This window comes from Gorilla gorilla, chromosome 11 (genome assembly GCF_029281585.2).
Source record: "Gorilla gorilla gorilla isolate KB3781 chromosome 11, NHGRI_mGorGor1-v2.1_pri, whole genome shotgun sequence".
Lineage (NCBI taxonomy): Eukaryota > Metazoa > Chordata > Mammalia > Primates > Hominidae > Gorilla > Gorilla gorilla.
In genome coordinates, this window is record NC_073235.2 from 19,430,850 (window position 1) to 19,455,660 (window position 24,811).

General features: G+C 44.6%; 1 protein-coding gene across 3 annotated transcripts in view; it reads right to left on the reverse strand.

Annotated features, from left to right (window-relative positions):
- Positions 1 to 2,248: 2,248 nt before the first annotated feature.
- Positions 2,249 to 24,811, reverse strand: part of CCDC93 (CCC complex scaffolding subunit CCDC93) — a 94,239-nt gene continuing 71,676 nt past the window's right edge. For all 3 annotated transcript variants that reach the window (XM_019022647.4, XM_019022648.4, XM_063694708.1), the window contains 4 exons: positions 23,488 to 23,525; positions 22,317 to 22,401; positions 17,860 to 17,973; positions 2,249 to 7,184 (listed from right to left, as the gene is read on the reverse strand). In XM_019022647.4, the coding sequence (XP_018878192.2) occupies positions 7,131 to 7,184; positions 17,860 to 17,973; positions 22,317 to 22,401; positions 23,488 to 23,525 (291 nt within the window). In that variant the 3' untranslated portion in view covers positions 2,249 to 7,130. The remainder of the gene's footprint in view (positions 7,185 to 17,859; positions 17,974 to 22,316; positions 22,402 to 23,487; positions 23,526 to 24,811) is intronic.

The window sequence follows — 24,811 nt, forward strand, 5'->3', positions numbered from 1 at the left end:
CAAGAAGGTAAACCCAACCGTGCAAGCATACTTTCAAAACTTGTGTCAAGTCAGCTAACCCACAGGACAAGCAAAAGCCCGGAGTCAAGGGGAAGTACATTCCACCTGCCATGAAAAGGCATCTGCTATGATGGGATGATGGAAAGCAGCACTTCAATGCTCAGCATTTTCAAAACAGGAAAAAAAATCAGAGTGTAGTATTAAAAGGCTAAGTATTGTCTTATAAAACTTTCCTTTCAGTTATATTTAAATCTGGACTATTTCAGGGGTCTCTTAACTGGGCTCCCTGCTTCTGCCCTCCCTATAGTCAACACAGCCTCCAGAGGGATCCTTATTTTTTATTTATTTTTATTTTTTGAGACAGTCTCACTCTGTCGCCCAGGCTGGAGTGTGGTGGCGTGAACATGGCTCCCTGCAGCCTCGACTTCCCAGGCTCAACCCATACTCCCACCTCTGCCTCCCGAGTAGCTGGGACTACAGGTGTGCTCCACCATGCCTGGCTAATTTTTTGTATTGTTAGTAAAGACGGGGTTTCGCCATATTGCCCAGGCTGGTCTTGAACTTCTGGGCTCAAGCGATCTCCCCTCCTCAGCCTCCCAAAGTGCTGGGATTACAGGCATGAGCCACTGCACCAGTGTAGGGATGCCTATTAAAATGAAGCCAGATTGGCCGGGTATGGTGGCTTACGCCTATAATCCCAGCACTTTGGGAGGCTGAGGCGGGTGGATCAGCTGAGCTCAGGAGTTCGAGACCAGCCTGACCACTGTGGAGAAACCCCATCTCTACTAAAAATATAAAATTAGCCAGGTGTAGTGGCACATGCCTGTAATCCCAGTTACTCGTGAGGCTGAGGCAGGAGAATCACTTGAACCCGGGAGGTGGAGGTTGCAGTGAGCCGAGATCGTGCCACTGCACTCCAGCCTGGGCAACATGAGCGAAACACCATCTCAAAACAAACAAACAAACAAACAAACAAAAATGAACCCAGATCACATTGCTTTCCTTCTCAAAAACCCTCCAGTGGCTCCCCACACAGGTCTCCTTCATGTTCCTCAAACTCACCTGCTGGGTATGCTCCTACCTTAGGGCCTTTACACTTGCTATCCCCTGTGCCTGGACTGTTCTTTACACAGGTATCCATATACTCACTCCCTCACTAGTCAGTGAGTGGGGCCTTCCTTCACTTCTCAGTATAAAATTGCAGCCACCACCAAACCAGACACTCCTGATACCTTCCGTGCTTTAATCAGCATGTTGAAGTACCACATGACAATATTTACGTATTTATCTTGTTTGTGTGTTTTTTCCCACTGGAGAGTAGCTCCAGGAAAGCAGGTTCTCTTGTCTGCTTTTTTTACTGCTATATTCTCAGGGCCTGACACATAGAAGAAACTCGAGTATTTGTTGGTTGAATGCACAAGCTAACAGAGGTTCATTTTTCTCATGGAACAAGAATATGGAAGCAGGTGGGCCTCAGTGTGGTTGAGAGGCTCATCATGCCTTCAGAGAGCCAGGCTCTTTCCACCTTTTCCCTCTGCCAACCTCAGTGTGTTGGGATGTCTCTTTTCATGGTCTCAAGATGGCTGAAGTTGCTCAAACCCTGTCCCTCCTCCATAACTTACCACAGGAAGAAAGGGTGAAACTCTCCTAGTGCATCTCTCACTGATCATCAGGAAAGTCTTTCCCAGAAGTTCAGCAGTCGTCTCCCCAAAACTGGCCATAACTGGGTTAGACATCCATCCGCAAACCAGCAGTTGGCCAAAAAAAGTGAGATTCCCCTGACTGGAAAAGCTGTCATGTTCCTCTCCTGGGGCTGACACACGGCCACCTCGGAGCTGCACAAAATCAGAGTTGTGTTGGTTTTTAAAAGAAGGCAGGGGTGGGGAAGGCTCACCCACAGCAGGTTTCCACACAAGATGGGCACGGCTTCTGGAGGATGTTAACAGCCCCCCTTGAATCATGACTCAGAGGTATGCCTATCATCTTTTGTACCCCAAAAGTCAGAGGACCAGGGATGCACTGTGATTTTTGTAAGACGGACGGAACCCTGCAGCAGCCCGTCTGTCCCAGTGATTAGCCATATCACCATCCATTTCCCCATCCCCATCCCTCCCTCTGCCAGCCCCAAATGCTCCCAGAGTGTGAGCAGAGCCAGCCTCTGCTTCACTGCCGCATTCTATTCCACCAGAAAAGGACACCTCCCTTTGCATGGCCCATTGCCTCAAGACCCAAGAAAGAGTCTCACTACTTTTGAATCAAAGGCTTTATCTTTAAGAAAGCAGATTTAGAGAATCAGAATTTTCTTCCATTTTGGTTCTATTAAGAAAAGTATACCAAATTAAAAATTAAGAACTATTTTTTAATAGATAATACATGTACATGGTACAAAATTCAAAAGGTACAAAAGGTGTACATTGAAAAGTCATTCCCACCCCTCTTCCCAGAGGCAATTCAGGCTGCCGGGCTGCTAGATATCCTCCCAGAGACATCCTAGGCATATGCAGGTGGACATATGATATACACGTGTATATGTCAGTGTGAAAACATATGCACACACATATATCTACATACTTTCTCCATTCCAAACATTAGGATACCATGGGCTTCTTTTTTCCTCACTTAATCATGCATCTTGGGGACCATTCTATAGTAGTACACACACACAGGATCCATTGTTTTAAATTTCTGCAAACTATTCCATTGTTTAAGCTGGCCATAATGTATTTAACCATTCCCCTGTATTGGTGGCACTCTCCAACTTTTTGCTATTACAATGTTTCAACAAAAACTCTTGTACACAAGTACCTTGTACACAGGTACAATTCTTAGGAGCAGCATTGCTAGTTCAAAAAGCTTACGCATTTGCACTTTTGATAGACACCGTCCAGCTGTCCCCCATGGAATGCCTACATGTCACACTCCTGCCACCACCATATCTAGTGCTGCCACCCACAGCCTTGCACTGTGGTCCCACTTCTTGGTTCACATGGCTGAGACATTTCTGCCCATCAAGTTACCTTTAGGTTCATGACACATTTTGAGCCAAAACATATCTTATCTCTAACATTAGTGTAGTTCTTCCCTCTCTTTTTCCCTTCTTAGGGAATAAAAAAAAAAAATCTGTAAAAGGCAATTCCTTTGAAAGATTCAAAATCTCTGACACCTTGTTTCATCTCAAACTTCAAGGTTACAGTATAACATACTCTGAGAGAGACCCTCTAAAGTTGTGAAAACTGTTCTCAAACTAAGCATCAAGTAGAGGAAAGGTTCAATCTAAATTTTCCTAATAGAGATGCAAAGTTGCAACGTGGAAAAGCCATTTTATCCAACCGGAATTTCCCAGTCAGTCATCTACCTTGAGCTAGATGCTGGGGAGAGTGTGGTAAGACAGGCCCTCACTTTTGTTGCCCAGGGCCACTGGACATGGGCAGGCAATGAGCTCGGCACATTTTGGGGACGGATGTAAGGCTGGCGTGGAACATCCACGGTATTCCCTGTGTTGTCAAGTATGCTGCAGATCAGCACCAGATCCTCCAGTTTTGCACATTTATTGTGAGAAGAGGGAATACTATTATAGCATTACCTTTTACAATGCATCTTCAGCCTGTCATAGAAGGAATGCTCTGGACTTCATGAAAAGGATCAAGAGAGGGCCTGGGGGATTCCGAAGATGCACGGAACAAGGCACTTTCCTTGGCAATCCCAACCATGGGGACAGATGATGGCATCCATCCTATGGGGCTCTTTATTGTACTGTTCTGCATTAAGATGTTCTTTTACTTTGAGGCCAACACCAGCCATGAGTAAATCATAAAGTGCTTCCTTAAAGTGTTCTTCCTCAATGCATGTTTCAACATCTGCACTTCAGAACAAGGGGTCAGGCTCAAAGTAACTGTGCTATTGCTAGATACCTACCTCCCTTTTAGGGTGATCATCAGTCACCTACAGAGTGGGCAAACAAGACCATATGAGGCAGCAGAAATATGAGGGCACAGGTTATAGCCAGGGCTCACTGTCCAGAGTGCCCTTTCAGGCAGGTCTGCTTCGGTCACTAGAGATGTACTGGGGCCTGACGACATCAACAACGTCACAACCCTGAGGTCTGAGGTCCCGGGCATGGCACTTTGTGAGGTAGTAAAAGGACTGTCTGAAGGTCTTCTCCAGCCTCTGCTCAAGGTTTCAGGAGGTCCCGAGGGCTCGGTATTGTCAGAGAATGCTTCCCATGCCTGGACCCTGGACCTTCTGGTTGTGCTGACGGACTCAGCGGACACTGGCAGGACCCAGCTATCCTGAAAATACGTAAGGGCTACGAGCTAGAACCATTAAAACCATGAACTTCGGACTCTAACAGAGATATGTTTGACAAACTGGGAATTCGCCCTCTGTTAAAACAACCCTCAGTGTGACTCTGATGACTGTTTAACATTCTGTACCTCCCTCTAGTGGTGTTAGCTAACCCCAGTCATCCAACAGAGACGGAGCACAGGTCAAAGACATCAACAAATGTCCTAGCATCTCCCCACGCACCTCGTGATCACGCAATCTTGTCCTGCTCACAACAGCTCTGATTGCGGCTTAAAGCAGAGCAGTCCCATGTACTCCATAAGAAGCAAGAAGTGGGAGGGAGCCCCCAACCCAGAGGCTGGCGGAGATTCCACAGCACTGGGCAGCCTGCCCGCTAGCAACTCCCTGTGCTGATTGAGCAGGGAGCCTGTCTCTCCTGGGGAAACCTGGTTCCTCCTGAAGTGCACATTTTGAAAAAGTAACTTAAGGATGTTCTTGCTTCCTTTTAACTCTGGAGAAGCCTGTGGGCTTAGAGCACAATTCCATACTATGTCTAAGCACACAGAGCCATAGCCCTGGGAAGATGACCCCTTCTGGTGCTCCAGGTGGCTTCTGAAATGATCAGGGGCCTTGGGGCATCTCCTTAGCCTATACGGCTTCACCAAAAAGTCATATAACATCCTAATTACTCAGAAAGGCACTGTCCACACTGAGAGTTGTCTGCAGCAAGTGTGAAATTTGAGCTCAAACTGGCTTCTGTAGTCTAATTCAAAGTGTATTCAGGCAACAGAAACTGATTTATCCGTAGTAGGCCTTGTGGATTAAAAAAAAAAAAGGGAATAGAGATCTATGGACACCTCTCTATACCAAAACCAAACCAAATGAAACTCCTGTGAAATACAGCTCAAAATAAATGCCTGCACTTTCAAAAAGAATTACTGGTTGCTTTGGATTCATCATGCCATACTTTCCCCATCAGCACAGAGGTGGACTCCAATAACCCCACAATGTCATCTGCCTCCCTACCACCTTTGGACAAATATTCAAATAACTGCCCCAACTGCTCACAAAGTTCAGTTAGCCAGGGGTGGGCCTACAAGCTGCTTAACAAGACAACGCAGATGTTTCCCTGACTGAAATAATTTCAAACGCAGTCAAACTTCTGTCTCCTTCCCCTGCCCTCAGAGTGCCACCTGTTCTTTTGCAACTACTTGCTTCAACTTAGCCCTTCAAAACCCCCACATGACCACGGCTCAGGGACCAGCTGAGGTGGAGCTGCACATAGCCCAAGAAGCACTCGCAGGTGGCAGTTTCTATTTGCACGCTGCTGCAAGGCTCAGGCAGGCCTTGCTGGCCCTGGCATTGAAACCAGTGGCTGTTTTTAATCCAGCACGTGTGTGTGTTTTTAAATCTGTACACATCAGCCCTGCTTAATCACATCCATTAGGGAACTAAAAATGAACACATTTCTGTGGCTGCTGAATGCCCCACTTGCTTGACATGTTTAAGCTTTTGTGTTACTGTCCAAACCTGCCACCTGGTATGTTTGCAAGATTTATGCAAAATGGAGCACAAACCTACAGAACATGACTGAGTTACCAGACTCCTGAGGACCAGGGCAGCAGGAGCTCCATGTTTGATCTGCACTGGTCATTTCCAAGGATTAAAATCAACCCTCAGCTGCCCTTCAAGGCCCTCCAAAGCCTAGTCTCAGCCCTACTTCCCAGACGGGTCTCTGAAGCCTCCTGCAGAGACTAGCTTATCCCCTCCTTTCCCAACATGCATGCCTTGTACTCCTCTGCACTCTCTTGGGTTTTTAATTATAGTGTATTTTCATTTAAAACAGTCTTCCTATCAACATCCGATTCTCACTTTAGATAGGGCTCAAATGCTGCCTCCTCCAGGAAGTTTCCCTGGATCTCTGCAAACCCTACTGCTCTTCCTCCTGACACCCCACTTGCCTTGAGTGCAGGGAACAGTGTCTATCTCTCTCCTGGCTCAGACCATGACCCATCTGCAGCGTAGCCTCATCAAATGTGCCTTCAATGAGGGGGATGCACAGCCCCTCTGCATGCTGTGACTCACATGAACACTGGGGCAGGGGAAGGTATAATTTTTATTGAAGTGTCCTCAGCACAAGGTCTGTTTTCAATTTTCTGAGAAATAAACTTGAGTAACGTATAAAAATTAAAACAACACTGAATTTTCATTCCAGTTGCTGTCACCACCAAGCCTGCTGGCTGGCACCTGGAGGAGCTGGGAACAAAAGGTACCATGGCAGGTGAAAGGCCCAAGTGACCAACACTACATGGGCTGATCATTTCAGCTAAATGCCTTCTGTTTACTGAAAAACATCTTGGATAGCCCAGTTCTGTGGTCAAGTGTGCTGTATCTGCCTCCCTGGGCCACCTGCTGGGTACCTGTGCAGTAGGAACTGTGTTTTACATGTCTCTGAATCTTCCTCAGTGCTTATTTCTCAGTGGTTGCTGAACTAACACTTGCTAAACAAATGAGTTCTTCTTTATTCACAGTCCATACAAATACAGGTACCTTCATAAGCGCAATGTTACTGGAGACATAAAAGTTGAATCAACAGAGAACAAGTACTCCCCATATTCTTCATAGGATGATGGGTGTTATCCAAGCCACGTGTTTACTGTCTGACTCCATCAACAGCAGCCAACAGAGATGAATGGAAGCAAAGAGGAGAAAGAAAACATCTAGGTTGTTGAAATCATCACAACTGCATCTCTCTACTGTCGCTTTCAGAACCATTTCATGATCTTGTAGTTGATACACGGTGCTTAAAAGTAAAATCAATGACATACAACCACGGCTGGGGATGTTCAGGAGGCCTTCGCTTTCACCTTGGACAGCAGCATCTCATTCTTGCGGCCCTCCTGGAGGGAAAGCAGAGAGTATAGAGAGAGTGGTGACTACATTAGCACCCATGTGAGGCCAAGATGGTCTCAAAGCCCTTCCCATATCCCTATGGGAGACATCTCCCGGCCAACACAGTCTCTTGGCATGCTGCCGCCAGCATGGTGAAGCTTCCTGATGACCTACTGACATCAACACCAATATAACTATAATGATGCTCCACTTCTGGGCTGTCAGACTGAAAACAGGATGAGAGGATAGGCACTGTCATTCCAAAAGACTTCATGAAGTCTATGAAACTTCAAGGGGATAGAAGCAGAAAGCACACTTATCTGCCAGTCTTGGCCTACTATGGTGAGGGAGTGGGGAAAGGCTTTGGAGACAGCAGCCTAAAAAGAGATAAAAGGGAGCCCTAGTTTACATAGCAGGCAAAACACATAGTGGAGACAGCAGCCTAAAAAGAGATAAAAGGGAGCCCTAGTTTACATAGCAGGCAAAACACATAGAGTTCTAACAGTGAAAGTTAAGAATATTCTTGTCTTTAAGAAAGAAACTCAGAAAATAGGATAAGAGATATTCATCAAGAGATAATGGGGCTGGGCGCAGTGGCTCATGCCTGTAATCCCAGCACTTTGGGAGGCTGAGGCAGGTGGATCACGAGGTCAGGAGATCGAGACCATCCTGGCTACTACTAAACCCTGTCTCTACTAAAAATATAAATTATTAGCCAGGCGTGGTGGCGGGCGCCTGTAGTCCCAGCTACTCGGGAGGCTGAGGCAGGACAATGGCATGAACCCAGGAGGCGGAGCTTGCAGTGAGCCGAGATTGTGCCACTGCACTCCAGCCTGGGTGACAGAGCAAGGCTCTGTCTCCAAAAAAAAAAGAAAAAAAGATAACCTGCCCTTCCTTAAAACCGAACTGTATGAAATCAATGGCATGTGCTACGGGTTATCACTGAGGGAGGTCACTGTCCCATCCTCTGCCTGTAGAATCTGACATCCAGTGGCACAAGTCACCTCTGCATCATTTCATGTTCCCTCTGGGGTCATCTTCAAAAGCTTCTAACTGTGCCTCCTGCCCTTGTTCCACTGGCCTTAGTAGCTCAGGATACCTCCATCTGCTAGCAAATCTCCAATAACTCTGACCCCATTCTCTGGGCAGGGTCGCAAGGAGTCCTGCTTTTAAATTGGGAGATAAAAGTGGTAGCAGAAATGGCCTGGAGAGGTAGAGCTCACAGGCTTGGCAGTGGTCAGGCCTCCAGGGGCTGTGTTTTCCTGGAGGTGCATTTATTGTGGGAGAAAAACTTTTACCCTTGAACCTTCTGCACTCAAAACCCCCACGGTCAATTTTTCCACCTCCCTGGGCCAGGGTCAGGTGCTCCCAGCTCTCTGGAGGCCCTGATCTTTTGGCAGTGTGATGGCAGCATGACCACAACGACCTTGGTTTTGCTAAGACTAGTGCTGGCTCATCTACAGGATTCAGATGTGTCTCTCACTCAGGGAGCAAGGAAACAGGTGGGTGCTTGCCTTGGTGGTAAGGCTGAATACTTTGAGGCTGTCAGAAGCAAGGTGCTCTGACAGTTTTGAGCACCTTTTTGGGGAGAGAGGGGCAGTTCATGGGCAGGGTGGTGGGGGGACAGAAATAAGGTGATGCTGGGTTCCTTTTAAAAATGGCTTGAGATGTACTTGGGGGAAAAAAGACTCCAGCTTAAAACAAATGGAGGGGAAGAGATGGAACAAGAACAGAGAGCTACACTATTATATTGTTATAGTACACTCTCTACTTGTATATTTTTTAAGATTTCCATAACAAAAATATAAAACAGTAAATAAGTTTAAACTGTCACCCACCTCACCGTTTAAACGAGGCAAAAACAGCATCAGAACTCTACCGTGGGGAACTGTGTGCGTCACAGAACCCTAGGCGATGCTTGTACTTTTCGGTAGAGACAGCCTGCAATGTCACCTAGTATGTGAGCCTACAGAATCATACTCTCCGTCTCTTCAAAGCAAATACAAAAGAGGCGCTTTGGGTGTTTGTTTCTAGAAGAAAAGGGAAAATGTCTCATCACCTCAGTCTCTTTCCTGCTGAAAACTCTATCCAGGCCCACTAGGTGCCAGACAGAGAGCTAAGTTCACTCAAGGTTATGTACCGAAAGCCAGCTTGACAAAAATGTAGGGTTTGAATTCATCAGTGCTATTGAATTTAAATCTTAGCATCATGACCTGGTGGCGCCCACGGCACATAACTGTTGCCCATTTAACGTGGGGTAAATCAAACCCAGCAAAGGCAACCGCTAAGGTGGCAAAAAACCATATCATAGACAACAATGTTGTGTTTTCCAGGAAGAATAATTATTGCACACTACAAGTGCTTGGGCCCAGGATGCAGTGAGAATTCAGAACGCAAAAGTAGAGGGCCAGTGAGGGGATGGTGAGAAGGCAAAATAGAGGGTGCTGGAGAAGGCTCCACCCTGGATGAAAGTCCAAATTAAACTGTAATATATAAAACAGAAAAGCAGCAGAACTAGTCTGGCTGAAGATATGGGGTAGAGGCTGTGGAGTAGCAAGCAAGTCCCTATCGTCACCTCCTCCTCAACACCTGTGGTGGCCCCAAATTACCTCACAAGAGCTTGTGGGAGAAAGATGCTGGAACACTGACATGTGGGTGCCAGTTTTAAATTTTTGCCAAGTAAAATGTTCAGAAAAAAAAAAGGACTACCCACCATCACAATTATTTTCTAAGACAATTTTAACACCAAAAAATAAAAGGACATGCTAAATGTGAGGTGAAATATATTTAAATGAAATATGCAGGATTTTCAGGGGGTGGAGCCAAGATGGCCAAATAGGAACAGCTCCAGTCTACAGCTCCCAGTGTGAGCGAGGCAGAAGATGGGTGATTTCTGCATTTCCAACTGAGGTACCAGGTTCACCTCACTGGGGAGTGTCAGAAAGTGGCTGCAAGACAGTGCGCGCAGTGCACTGAGCATTAGCCGAGACAGGGCGAGGCATGGCCTCACCCAGGAGGCACAAGGGGTCAGGGAATTCCCTTTCCTAGTCAAAGGAAGGGGTGACAGATGGCACCTGGAAAATTGGGTCACTCCCACTCTAATACTGTGCTTTTCCAACGGTTTTAGCAAACGGCACACCAGCAGATTATATCCCGCGCCTGGCTCAGAGGGTCCTATGCCCACAGAGCCTCACTCATTGCTACCACGGCAGTCTGAGATAAACTGCAAGGCGGCAGCGAGGCTGGGGGAGGGGCACCCGCCATTGCTGAGGCTTGAGTAGGTAAAGCAGCTGAGAAGCTCGAACTGGGTGGAGCTCACTGCAGCACAAGGAGGCCTGCCTGCCTGCCTCTGTAGAGTCCACCTCTGGGGGCAGGGCATAGCCAAACAAAAGGCAGCAGAATCCTCTGCAGACTTAAAAGTCCCTGTCTGACAGCTTTGAAGAGAATAGTGTTTCTCCCAGCACACAGCTGGAGATCTGAGAATGGGCAGACTGCTTCCTCAAGTGGGTCCCTGACCCCCGAGTAGCCTAACTGGGAGGCACACCCCAGTAGGGGCACACTGACACCTCACACAGCTGGGTACTCCTCTGAGACAAAACTTCCAGAGGAATGATCAGGCAACAACATTTGCTGTTCACCAATATCCGCTGTTCTGCAGCCTCTGCTGCTGATACCAAGGCAAACAAGGTCTGGAGTGGACCTCCAGCAAACTCCAACAGACCTGCAGCTGAGGGTCCTCTCTGTTAGAAGGAAAACTAACAAACAGAAAGGACATCCACACCAAAACCCCATCTGTACGTCACCATCATCAAAGACCAAAGGTAGATAAAACCACAAAGATGGGGAAAAACCAGAGCAGAAAAACTGGAAACTGTAAAAATCAGAGTGCCTCTCCTCCTCCAAAGGAACGCAGCTCCTCACCAGCAATGGAACAAAGCTGGACGGAGAATGACTTTGATGAGTTGAGAGAAGAACGCTTCAGACGATCAAACTACTCCGAGCTAAAGGAGGAAGTTCGAACCCATGGCAAAGAAGTTAAAAACCTTGACAAATATTAGACAAATGGCTAACTAGAATAACCAATGCAGAGAAATCCTTAAAGGACTTGATGGAGCTGAAAACCATGGCACGAGAACTACGTGATGAATGCACAAGCCTCAGTAGCCGATTTGATCAACTGGAAGAAAGGGTATCAGTGATGGAAGATCAAATGAATGAAATGAAGCGAGAAGAGAGGTTTAGCGAAAAAAGAATAAAAAGAAATGACCAAAGTCTCCAAGAAATATGGGACTATGTGAAAAGACCAAATCTACATCTGATTGGTGTACCTGAAAGTGACGGGGAGAATGGAACCAAGTTGGAAAACACTCTGCAGGATAATATCCAGGAGAACTTCCCCAACTTAGCGAGGCAGGCCAACATTCAAATTTAGGAAATACAGAGAATGCCACAAAGATACTCCTCTAGAAGAGGAACTCCACAACACATAATTGTCAGATTCACCAAAGTTGAAATGGAAAAAATGTTAAGGGCAGCCAGAAAGAAAGCTCAGGTTACCCACAAAAGGAAGTCCATCAGACTAATAGCTGATCTCTTGGCAGAAACTCTACAAGCCAGAATAGAGTGGGGGCCAATATTCAACATTCCTAAAGAAAAGAATTTTCAACCCAGAATTTCATATCCAGCCAAAGCTTCATAAGTGAAGGAGAAATAAAATACAGACAAGCAAATGCTGAGAGATTTTGTCACCACCAGGCCTGCCCTAAAAGAGCTCCTGAAGGAAGCACTAAACATGGAAAGGAACAACTGTTACCAGCCACTGCAAAAACATGCCAAATTGTAAAGACCTTGAGGCTAGGAAGAAACTGCATCAACTAATGAGCAAAATAACCAGCTACCATCATAATGACAGGATCAAATTCACACATAACAACATTAACCTTACATGTAAATGGGCTAAATGCTTCAATTAAAAGACACAGACTGGCAAACTGGATAAAGAGTCAAGACCCATCAGTGTGCTGTATTTAGGAAACCCATCTCATAGGCTCAAAATAAAAGGATGGAGGAAGATCTACCAAGCAAATGGAAAACAAAAAAAGGCAGGGGTTGCAATCCTAGTCTCTGATAAAACAGACTTTAAACCAACAAAGATCAAAAGAGACAAACAAGGCCATTACATAATGGTAAAGGGATCAATTCAACAAGAAGAGCTAACTATCCTGAATATATATGCACCCAATACAGGAGCACCCAGATTCATAAAGCAAGTCCTTAGAGACCTACAAAGAGACTTAGACTACCACACAATAATAATGGGAGACTTTAACACCCCACTGTCAACACTAGACAGATGAACGAGACAGAAAGATAACAAGGATATCCAGGAATTGAACTCAGCTCTGCACCAAGCAGACCTAATAGACATCTACAGAACTCTCCACCCCAAATCAACAGAATATACATTCTTCTCAGCACCACACGACACCTATTCCAAAATTGACCACATACTTGGAAGTAAAGCTCTCCTCAGCAAATGTAAAAGAACAGAAATTATAACAAACTGTCTCTCAGACCACAGTGCAATCAAACTAGAACTCAGGATTAAGAACCTCACTCAAAACCACTCAACTACATGGAAACTGAACAACCTGCTCCTGAATGACTACAGGGTACATAACGACATGAAGGTAGAGATAAAGATGTTCTTTGAAACCAACGAGAACAAAGACACAACATACCAGAATCTCTGGGACACATTCAAAGCAGTGTGTAGAGGGAAATTTATAGCACTAAATGCCCACAACAGAAAGCAGGAAAGATCTAAAATTGACACCCTAACATCACAATGAAAAGAACTAGAGAAGCAAGAGCAAACACATTCAAAAGCTAGCAGAAGGCAAGAAATCACTAAGATCAGAGCAGAACTGAAGGAAACAGAGACATAAAAAACCCTTCAAAAAATCAATGAATCCAGGAGCTGGTTTTTTGAAAAGATCAACAAAACTGATAGACTGCTAGCAAGACTAATAAAGAAGAAAAGAGAGAAGAATCAAATAGATGCAATAAAAAATGATAAAGGGGATATCACCACCGATCCCACAGAAATACAAACTACCATCAGAGAATACTACAAACACCTCTACGCAAATAAACTAGAAAATCTAGAAGAAATGAATAAATTCCTGGACACATACACCCTCCCAAGACTAAACTAGGAAGAAGTTGAATTTCTGAATACATCAATAACAGGCTCTGAAATTGAGGCAATAATTAATAGCTTACCAACCAAAAAAAGTCCAGGACCAGATGGATTCACAGCCGAATTCTACCAGAGGTACAAGGAGGAACTGGTACCATTCCTTCTGAAACTATTCCAATTAATAGAAAAATAGAGAATCCTCCCTAACTCATTTTATGAGGCCAGCATCATCCTGATACCAAAGCCTGGCAGAGACACAACAAAAAAAGAGAATTTTAGACCAATATCCTTGATGAACATTGATGCAAAAATCCTCAATAAAATACTGGCAAACCAAATCCAGCAGCACATCAAAAAGCTTATCCACCATGATCAAGTGGGCTTCACCCCTGGGATGCACGGCTGGTTCAACATATGCAAATCAATAAACCTAATCCAGCATATAAACAGAACCAAAGACAAAAACCACATGATTATCTCAATAGATGCAGAAAAGGCCTTGGACAAAATTCAACAACACTTCATGCTAAAAACTCTCAATAAACTAGGTATTGATGGGACGTACCTCAAAATAATAAGAGCTATCTATGACAAACCCACAGTCATCATACTGAATGGGCAAAAACTGGAAGCATTCCCTTTGAAAACTGGCACAAGACAGGGATGCCCTCTCTCACCACTCCTATTCAACATAGTGTTGGAAGTTCTGGTCAGGGCAATCAAGCAGGAGAAGGAAATAAAGGGTATTCAATTAGGAAAAGAAGAAGTCAAATTGTCCCTGTTTGCAGATGACATGATTGTATATCTAGAAAACCCCACTGTCTCAGCCCAAAATCTCCTTAAGCTGATAGATTCAGCAAAGTCTCAGGATACAAAATCAGTGTGCAAAAATCACAAGCATTTTATACACCAATAACAGACAAACAGAGAGCCAAATCATGAGTGAACTCCCATTCACAATTGCTTCAAAGAGAATAAAATACCTAGGAATCCAACTTACAAGGGACATGAAGGACCTCTTCAAGGAGAACTACAAACCACTGCTCAATGAAATAAAATAGGATACAAACAAATGGAAGAACAGTCCATGCTTATGGGTAGGAAGAATCAATATCATGAAAATGGCCATACTGCCCAAGGTAGTTTATAGATTCAATGCCATCCCCATCAAGCTACCAATGACTTTCTTCACAGAATTGGAAAAAACTACTTTAAAGTTCATATGGAACCAAAAAAGAGCCCGCATCGCCAAGTCAATCCTAAGCCAAAAGAACAAAGCTGGAGGCATCACACTACCTGACTTCAAACTATACTACAAGGCTACAGTAACCAAAACAGCATGGTACTGGTACCAAAACAGAGATATAGATCAATGGAACAGAACAGAGCCCTCAGAAATAATGCTGCACATGTACAACCATCTGATCTTTGACAAACCTGACAAAAACAAGAAATGGGGAAAGGATTCCCTATTTAATAAATGGTGCTGGGAAAACTGGCTAGCCATTATGTAGAAAGCTGAAACTGGATCCCTTCCTTACACCTTATACGAAAATTAATTCAAGATGGATTAAAGACTTAAATGTTAGACCTAAAATCATAAAAACCCTAGAAGAAAACCTAGGCAATACCATTCAGGACATAGGCATGGGCAAGGACTTCACGTCTAACACACCAACAGCAATGGCAACAAAAGACAAAATTGACAAATGGGATCTCATTAAACTAAAGAGCTTCTGCACAGCAAAAGAAACTACCATAGGAGTGAACAGGCAACCTACAGAATGGGAGAAAATTTTTGCAATCTACTCATCTGACAAAGGGCTAATATCCAGAATCTACAATGAACTCAAACAAATTCACAAGAAAAAAACAACCCCATCAAAAAGTGGGCAAAGGACATGAACAGACACTTCTCAAAAGAAGACATCTATGCAGCCAAAAGACACATGAAAAAATGCTCATCATCACTGGCCATCAGAGAAATGCAAATCAAAACCACAATGAGATACCATCTCACACCAGTTAGAATGGCAATCATTAAAAAGTCAGGAAACAACAGGTGCTGGAGAGGATGTGGAGAAATAGGAACACTTTTACACTGTTGGTGGGACTGTAAACTAGTTCAACCATTGTGGAAGTCAGTGTGGCAATTCCTCAGGGATCTAGAACTAGAAATACCATTTGACCCAGCCATCCCATTACTGGGTATATACCTAAAGGATTATAAATCATGCTGCAATAAAGACACATGCACATGTATGTTTATTGCAGCACTATTCCCAATAGCAAAGACTTGGAACCAAGCCAAATGTCCAACAATTATAGACTGGATTAAGAAAATGTGGCACATATACACCATGGAATACTATGCAGCCATAAAAAAGGACGAGTTCATGTCCTTTGTAGGGACACGGATGAAGCTGGAAACCATCATTCTCAGCAAACTATTGCAAGGACAAAAAACTAAACACCACGTTTTCACTCGTAGTTGGGAATTGAACAATGAAAACACATGGACACAAGAAAGGGAACATCACACACTGGGGCCTGTTGTTGGGTGGTGGGAGGCGGGAGGGATAGCATTAGAAGATATACCTAATGTTAAATGACGAGTTAATGGGTGCAGCACACCAACATGGCACTTGTACATATATGTAACTAACCTGCACGTTGTGCACATGTACCCTAAAACTTAAAGTATAATAAAAAAAAAGAAATATGCAAAAACATATTTCATCCCCTCCGCCTCTTCTGACTTGCTTTGGACTGAAGGAAAGAGGCCTGGCAAGAATCTGGTCTAGGTGTCTTAGCTGGATCTGAAGGAACCACCCTCTGTGTCTGGTGTGACAATGACTGCCAGCACAGGTGGGAACCCAGACCCAAGCCACTTAACACCTCTGAAGGAACTGGTGCCTTGGAGGTCATCCTAAGCTCTCGTCTGAGAGCCTGCAGGGCGAGAATGAGCTTTTCCATTTCATTTTCAATTGCTTTGACAGCTTATACTTATCCTCCTCAACTTGCTTTTTGTTTCTACACTGTCAAAAGGATGTCTCCAAGCAACATTTGAGATGCAGTTCTCCTTTTGTGAGTTTTGATTAAAGGGAACAAGGAGCTCTGAGTAGGGCAGCAAATTCCTAATTGTTCCCTGCCAGTTCACTCACTGGCCCTTCTGGGACCTCAGCTGCAGCCTGTGCTAGCCTCAAAGGAGTCCCAGACTGAGCCGCAGACCCTCCGCTCCCCATTCCTGCACTGCTGTGGCTGAAGAACTCTCTCTTCCCATGGCTAGGTCCTGCTCACCCTAGAGGGCCCTCCTAGACCACACTACCTAAACCAGTCTCCTCACATGGCAAAGTCTGGAATTGTTACTACTTATTTGTTATGACTTGTTCTTAGCTTGCCATCCGTCTCTCCCACCACAGCGTATGCTCCTTAAGGAGGAGGAGGTCTGCGTTACAACCTGGCATCTGCCCAGGGGTACAGTAGGAGCTGGAACACTGGAAAAGATGAGATTTTGAAATGCCTATGGGATGTGGCTTCTAGAAGTTAAATCACAAAAAAGGAAATATGTAGAAGACAAGGGAAAGATGAGGAAGGAAGAAAAGTCTTAAAATAAGAACAAAATTATGAGCATGGAAAGACTACATTTTTTATTCTGCAGACCAAACACCAGGATACAATCTACCTTTAACTCTGCTGTATTTTCAGCAGTCTCTAAACTCACTGAAACCACATGGATTTAGGTTAGGGAGAAGGAATTCCTTAAAATAAAGCTGCTGAGACCCTAGCAAGGGACCAAATGAAGTCTTTTTGGAAAATCTCTTAAGGGCAGGCACTTTTCTTTCTGGAACAACGAAGAGTAACTGCCCAAATGCAGGAAGGAAAAACAGGGAAAACCGAAATTCAGTTGAGTGTTGGGTGTTAGGAGGTGCCAGGCCTGGTGCTGGATGTTTCAAATTTCTCACCTGACGCAACGGAATTCACCAATGAGGAAAGTGAGGCTGGGAGGGATTAGGTCATTGCCAAAAAACACAGCTGGTAAGTGGTAAATGTAGGATTCGAATCCAAGCCTGTGACACTTCAAAGTTCTCTCTTCCCACACGGCTTCTTGAGGTCCCTCCCCACCCTAAGATTGGCAGGAAAGAAGATTCTATATCTGAATCCACAACAAATGCTGTTTCCAAGTGGCCCTTGATATGGACTGATGGAGTCATTTTGTGAGTTAATGTGCTTACTAAGTGTTAGGAAAACTAAAGTGATGTGATGTCTTAAAACATTTAATTAGACCTCAAGATGGGCCACAGAAAAACGCAGTCTTCAGCTACCTAGACGCCACACTTCACTGCCAGATCACACTCTGTCTCGTTATTTCCCTTCACAGACCAGAGGAAAACCAAAAAACTGCTGTTTTTTAGTGGCTGCTTTTGAGGTGAACATATATCTCACGTTAGCCTTAATGTGCTGCCCAGCCTTCCTCTTACCTCCTTGAACTCTTTCACAGTCTTAAAGTATAGCCTCTGCTTTTCTAACAGCTCCAAGTACTGGTCGTTCAACTGGTCTCTTCTCATTTTGTTCTCTTGCTTTTTCTTTTCCATCTGTTGAAACATTGTGGGAAATGGTGATGAAAAGACATGTTCTGCCCAAGGGCTACTGGAAACATCCAAAAGGCAACAGTTGTTAACAGTTTCATGGATTTCCTTCCAGTAAAGGAAGCTTCAATATATCATTTTTGAGGTTGGTTAATTTATTTGCATGATATTACATGGAGGCTCTACAATTTATTCAGCAATTTTTCTATCACTGAGTATTAACTGTTTCCATTTTTTTTTCTTATTACAATTTCACAATGGACAGGTTGGTGATTCTCAACTAGGAGCTATTTTGCCCCCCATCCCCCACCCGGCAGTGTCTGGAGACAGTTTTGATTGTCACAACTGTGAGAAGTGGGTGCTACTGGTATCACTGGGTAGAGGCCAGCAATGCTGCTAAACAACCTACATTGCACAGGACACCCCCACAGCAAAGAATTATCTAGCCCGAAATGTTAACTGTGCTGAGGTTGAGAAACCCTGATTTAAAAACTGTGCTTATATAATAAAACTGTGTATCCTCTTTTGATTTAATGTAAGTATTTCTGTGTCATTATAAATTTTCTACAAATTATCATTTTAAAAACAATACAATATTCCTGCTGATTGCTAACTTACCCATCTTTCTGCTGGTAGACAATTTAGGATATTTTCAGGATTTTGACCTCATAAATGGATGCTAGGCTTTGATCTAAAGAGACTTTTCTAAGGTATCCAAAAGCTTATTCATTCAACAAACACTGACTTAGAACCTACTGAGTAGCTACGTGTAGTGGTGAACATGGCAAAGTCACTGCTCTCACAGAGCATACATTCTAGAAATTCACATTAAGCAAGCACCCTGACAAACAGACACACAAAATATTCGCAACACTGATCGGTCCTGTGAGGAAAACGACACGGGGGGAGGTGACGGAGAGGAGGGTGGGTGCACGGCCTCCTCAGCCTGGAAGCTCAGAGAGGCTCTCTGAGGACACTAGAGCAGGGCTGGCAATGCTATGTGCTATATGTCTGGAAGGTAAACCCAGAGAATCAGCCAGGAAATGAGGGCAGTAAGAGTTACGGTACAGACCGGGTGCCTGACTTATTGGCTGGTGCTCAAAAGCTTGCTGAATCAAATTCTGAGAGATGCTTTGCTGTGGCTTTGCTGATGCCTGACCATGATTTCTGTGTTACACTTTGGAAGGGATTTGGTAAACACAAGCTACAGGTAAAATTGACTGCATTTTATTCAGTAGTTCCCTCCACACTATAGGCTTCTGTTGACTACACAGGACAAATGCAACCTGGTGTCCCCAAGGCCTATCCCAGTGCTGTTCAGAGAAAGACCCACCACATATGGGGACTGATTTGCCTAGTCAAATCCTGACCTTGCATTCAGTTCCTGAGTCCCAAGACCCTGTGCCCTGCTCTTTCCACAGGTCTGCATATGGATGCCTGGTGCACACCCATGCTAGGTCTCCAGTTTGGTGCCCTCCCTTGTGCCTAGGTCTCCCAGAGTGGCCAGTCCCCTCTGGGGTGTCCTACCACACTTGGAGCCCTGGCTCAGCAGCAAGTCCTGATCCCTGTCGATGGAACCCCTAATGCTGCCTGCATGGGTCTCTGACACCCACTCATGATCCTGTCACAGTGACACACCAGCCCACTGCAGCTCCCACTACTGTTCCTTCGTGGGCTCCAACTCTCAAAGCAGCAGACACCTTTTCTGCTGCACTGGCTAGGACCTCACAGCTAGGTCCCTCTCTCTTATTAGGACAGCCAGCAGCTCTATCTCAGGCCTTTCCTCTCTGCTCTGTACTTCAGCAAAACACTTCACCGTGACTGATTATGTCCTAGTGAGGTAGCAATGCGCTTGAATTATGAATTTATCCAGGATCCACTGTGGGAGTTAGTGTGGCAACCTAGAAATAGCATGAGCTTGAGGCCAGAAAGGCTGGGTTCAAATCCTAGTTCTGCCACTCACTGTGTATCCTTGGACAGCTAATTTAACTTTTTTGAATGCTACGTCCTTTAGCTAAAATAAGAATATCACCTAGATAACCAGTTTCGTTACAAGAAGCTTGGGACATGAAATGTTAAGTGAATGATCCATCATCTGGTCTATAGTAGCTGCTCAATAAAGACCATTTTTCTTCTCAACATTTCACATCCTAGAATGCCAACTCACTATGAGAAGCAGGAGTTGACTCTTTGATCTAAGCTTCATTTTCACACTCTTCTCAGTGTCCCCTTACCCAGACGTACCATTGTTATTCCCTACTTATCACCTCTTCACACCCTAGGTCTGTGAAGTGCTTGTGCCAAGCACTTGCTCACAGTGATCCAGAGATCCAGAGACCTTAACTCCTCTGAGTGAGGTCAAAATGCTGACTGATATGTGACCTCTTCTTTACTCAGAAACCCTCAGACGGGGCATAAACACCTATTCAGTCATTGTTACCCAGCGCTGGTCTACTATGTAACACTCTGAACCTGCTGGTTCTGAGAAACCTGTGCTTGAGAGGACAGACTCCCCTGCCACATCTATGAGAGCAGGACCCATTAAGGCACTGTTACAGGGAAAGCTTTTTTTTTTTTTTAAACACAATAAAACACATCCATCCAAGTGACTGCTGTTCCATTCAGAGTGTCTATCAACATTCAACATTCAAAGCGTATCTGGAGCCCTCTCTGAGAACTGCTCTTTGACTCTGTTGAAAGAATTCACTCATTCAACAAATAGTCCTTGAGGGCCTAACCATGGGTTAGGTGCTACATCAGCCACCAGGGATGCAGACCAGAGAAAGAGAGCCCACTCTGCCCTGGGTGCCATTGACCCATTTGGCACCCACCATGGAGGGGAGAGACAGATACAGCAGCGCCTTTCCACACTGGTCAGCACTGAGGGGCCAAGAGCATGAAGCCTCGGGGAGAGTGAAGAGAGTGAAGGGGTGAGGCCCATTTCTTCCCCTGTTTTGGCTCATAGTCAACAACAGGAATTCATGGGGTTTTTTCCTTTGACTTCTGCTTCCTGTTTACAGACAGCAGTGTAAACAGGAAGCGGAGGCCAAAGGAAAAAACTCCATGAATTCCTGTTGTTCTTGACTATGAACCAGAGCAGCTTCCTGCGGAGCAATGGCAAGGTGGAAGCGCCTAATACACTGACACCTGGGTTGTCAGAGGCTTTTGGTCAGCCAGGTTCTCTGCCCTCCACCTACTCACACCCCAGGTCACTGAGAGGGGACTGCATTCTCTCTCTGCAAGACAGCCTATCCTGGCTTGGGTGAGTGTGCATATATAGGCAAGCACTGACTTATGTCGTTCTCATTTTTATGGCTGAATAGTCTTGAGAAATCGTGCTTGTTACTAGTGATACTTTTTTTCTCCTCCTTTGACATCGTTTTACTGAAGTCATTCACAGAGAGATTAATGATATTTTTCTACAGGGAAAGGGATATGGAGCACTTCTGCCCTTAGCTCATCTCTTGTGAGATGAGATTACAGGCAACTTGAATGTTTGTCTTCTGTAACAGGGTTTTTTATGATGACAGGACCTATGGACAATTCTTTCTTTCTCATGTGTTTACATTCTGGCATCACTCACTGGAGCCCTCTGCCCCAAGATCATAAGAGGAGACACCCAACGTCCCCGGAAGATTTTACTGCCATGTCAGAGAACCACTCTGGTGTGATACATTTTTAAAACAGGACCATAAGCAAGAGATATTTGGAAGCACTGTTTAGGATTCATCTGAGAACGGTGGTAGGAAACTGCAGCTGTCTCTGTAGGAAAATCCCATGCTGCACCCTGACTGAGTGGGGCCTCTCTGTTCTCTTCAGACTTCTGAGACTCCATTTCCTCTCAATTTGGCAGAACTCAGTTCAGCAATGATTTCTCTTTTTTAGAGGGGGTTCCTGAAAACCAAAATGCTCTCAAGATCCTAAGACTCCTAAGGAATGAATCTCTTGTGGCAGAATGTCAGGGACCACAGATCCACCGAGGAAGTGAATCTAGTCAAGAGCGGAAGCCTGCTGGTGAAAGGTGGTCTCCTCATCTGTAAAATGGGTGTGATACTGTTCACTTCAGAGGTCTTTTAGGAATGTCAGCACAATGCTTGGTACACAATAGGTGTTCAATATCTGGGAGCTACTGCTAACAGCAACTTTTGAACCCCTGGGTGTAGGCAGCTCATGAGACAGGCCCTGCCCATTACAGAGTAAGATGCATGGTGGGAATACCTCTGTAGAAATGTGTCTTTTCAGGATTGAGGGCACACTCCCCAACTACCAGAAGAGGCCTTTTCTTCCCAGGACCTTCCCTGTCACCACTATAAAACCTGGGCTGCATTACAGAAAAGAAGCCATCTGACCTTCATTCTACTTTGCTTAATTCCTTCCACAATCTGTTCCATCTGACGTAAAAACTGGTCCCGGGCAGCAGGGGAGGCCATGGCCCTGAAAGAAAAACCAGTAGAGTTATGACCGGCACACAGGACTCTGAGGCAGGGAGAAACGCCAAGCAGTCAGCTCTGTATCCAGATTATGACTCTTGGGAGAGGCAATCAGGTCTTTGTAACGCACAGTGGAGCCACGGGGGCCCCTGGGATCCCAGGCAATTAAGGATGCTAAACCTCTGAGAAGGCATGGAAATTAGCCTGGTCTTATAATTGCATATTAATCTTTTTTGTCATACTTTCCCTGTAACTTTCATAACTAATATGTATTTTCTTGCAGTAAAATGTGACTAAAATGAACAAAAACATTATTTATTTGAAATACGGCATGTACTGCTTAAGTAATGAATTTCATTTGATTTACAAAATTTGAGGATTGGCAGATACTTGAAACTGGGAGACACACTCTGAGATTTCCTAAAACCAGGGGAAGCTGCGGGCTTCTTTTTTTTTTTTTTTTTAAGAAAAGAAGCTTAAAATCTAGAACCTGTAACTCAATAAGATATCAGTCTCAATGTGTCCCCTGTCATCTGCCAGAGGACAGCAGAGATTTGTGCCAGAGAGAAGGGAAGCATGCTCTCCAAGGAGCAAGTCCTGGGGCTGCTGGATGGTGGGTGGGCAAATGGACATGCTTGAGGGCTTGATTTGGGAACAGGTGGGCCTTGACATCTAGTTTTTAGAGAACACTGTACACATTAACCAAAAAAAATCTACCATGAGATTTTACAAATCTAAAAAACTATATAAATTCCATTATGTAAATTTTAAAGCATCTCTATGTGTTCATTAACAAATATTAATTTGGTAACATACAGAGAGATTTTAGTAGGTGGGTACAGTCAAATTATTTGAAAGTTAACTTTTTTCGTCAGCTCTTCCTTCACTCTACTATCATTTTAGTTTTGCAGGTACTCAAGGAGAGTGTAAACAAGATACTTAGCAGAAGGGCTAAAAGAGTAAAAATCACATACCCAGTGTTAAGTCTTGCATGTACCTTTGTCAAGCACATTATAGCAATGTGAGGTGGGCTGAATTCAAAGTGCAGGCTGGCAGGGTATTAGTGGGAAGGAGGACTGACAGTACTTACTGTGAGAAGTTCTCATGAATTGAATTCAGCAGACTAATCTGGGGAAGTAAAAAAACAAACGAAATTATAAGACAGGCAAAAAGATTTCCACACTATTGCAACTGCTGCAAGCTTGCCTGTCTCCACATACTGCTTCTGCAAGGAACACATGCCTTGTTTATGAAGATTAAAGTAACATATGAAAAAAAAATTAGCCACATGTTCTGTCTCACAGATTTCCTCAGGGAATCCACCTCCTTCTCACAGAAAATTCCCTCTTCCTACAGGGCATTCCCACAGGAATGTAGGGAGAGGGTGCTTTGAAGGGAACTGGATCCCAGCTGAGAGGACACTAAGCTAACACTAGGGCTCTCTAGGCAAACTGCCACCACAGCCCTTTCTATCTTGCCAAACATTGCACTTTATTTTCAAGGATAACAGCTTACGGGAGTCAGACAGTGTGGAAAGTGAGAGTCGTTTACACCCTATTCCTTCCCACAGAATCTTCTCGCCAGTGCAGCAAGCTAAGCTGCTGGGTGGCTGAGCGCCTCCAAGGGGATGCACTGTTCAAGGCCCCGTGGACACTGCCTGAGCCCCGCAGCAAATCCTCTTATCTGCCCCAATGATACAGTCCTGGGAAGGGCTCTGAGGCAGGAGTAAGGAAACCTGGGTCATCTTTCTGGCCATAAAACTACTCAATTTAGGGGCTCAGAACTAAGTAATTACCATATGTGAACTTTAGGTTCACAGTCTGCAATGTAGAATATTTCTTGTCCTTAGTACTCCACAGGAAGGTTTTAAAGTTAAACTATCACAGGCATAAATCCATTTAAAATAAAATACCAAATTTATTCAAATGTAACATTCTAACTGGTAACATGGCTTGGAATTAGAAAGCCCAGCTCCCCAGTCTGCCTCGCAATATTCCTAGTTTTTAAACAGTGGAACAACTTTAAACACTGCTGATGAAAGAAGGTCAATGGGGTTTAAGGTCTTTGGGAAGGGGCTGGCCTATCCCTAAGTCAGGGTTGGCAAATCTTTCCTTTGCCAGGTAGGAGGGCCCCAAGGCCAGGATGTGGGACAGAGCTATTCCCCAGGTCTGATGCAAATCCCATGAAATGCATTCATCTATTCAAACATTTATCAAATGTCTGTTATATGCCTACCACTGTGTAAGCCCCGGATACAGAAAAAAATAAAACAGCTTCCCAAGGAGCGCCCTCTAGGATGACAGAGATCTACCTGGTTTGTCTGACAGCAGGCAGTAAAGGTGACAGTAATTACAGATGCCTCAATTTGGGTTCAGGTAAAAGATACATTTGTAATATTATCCTTATTAAAGTGG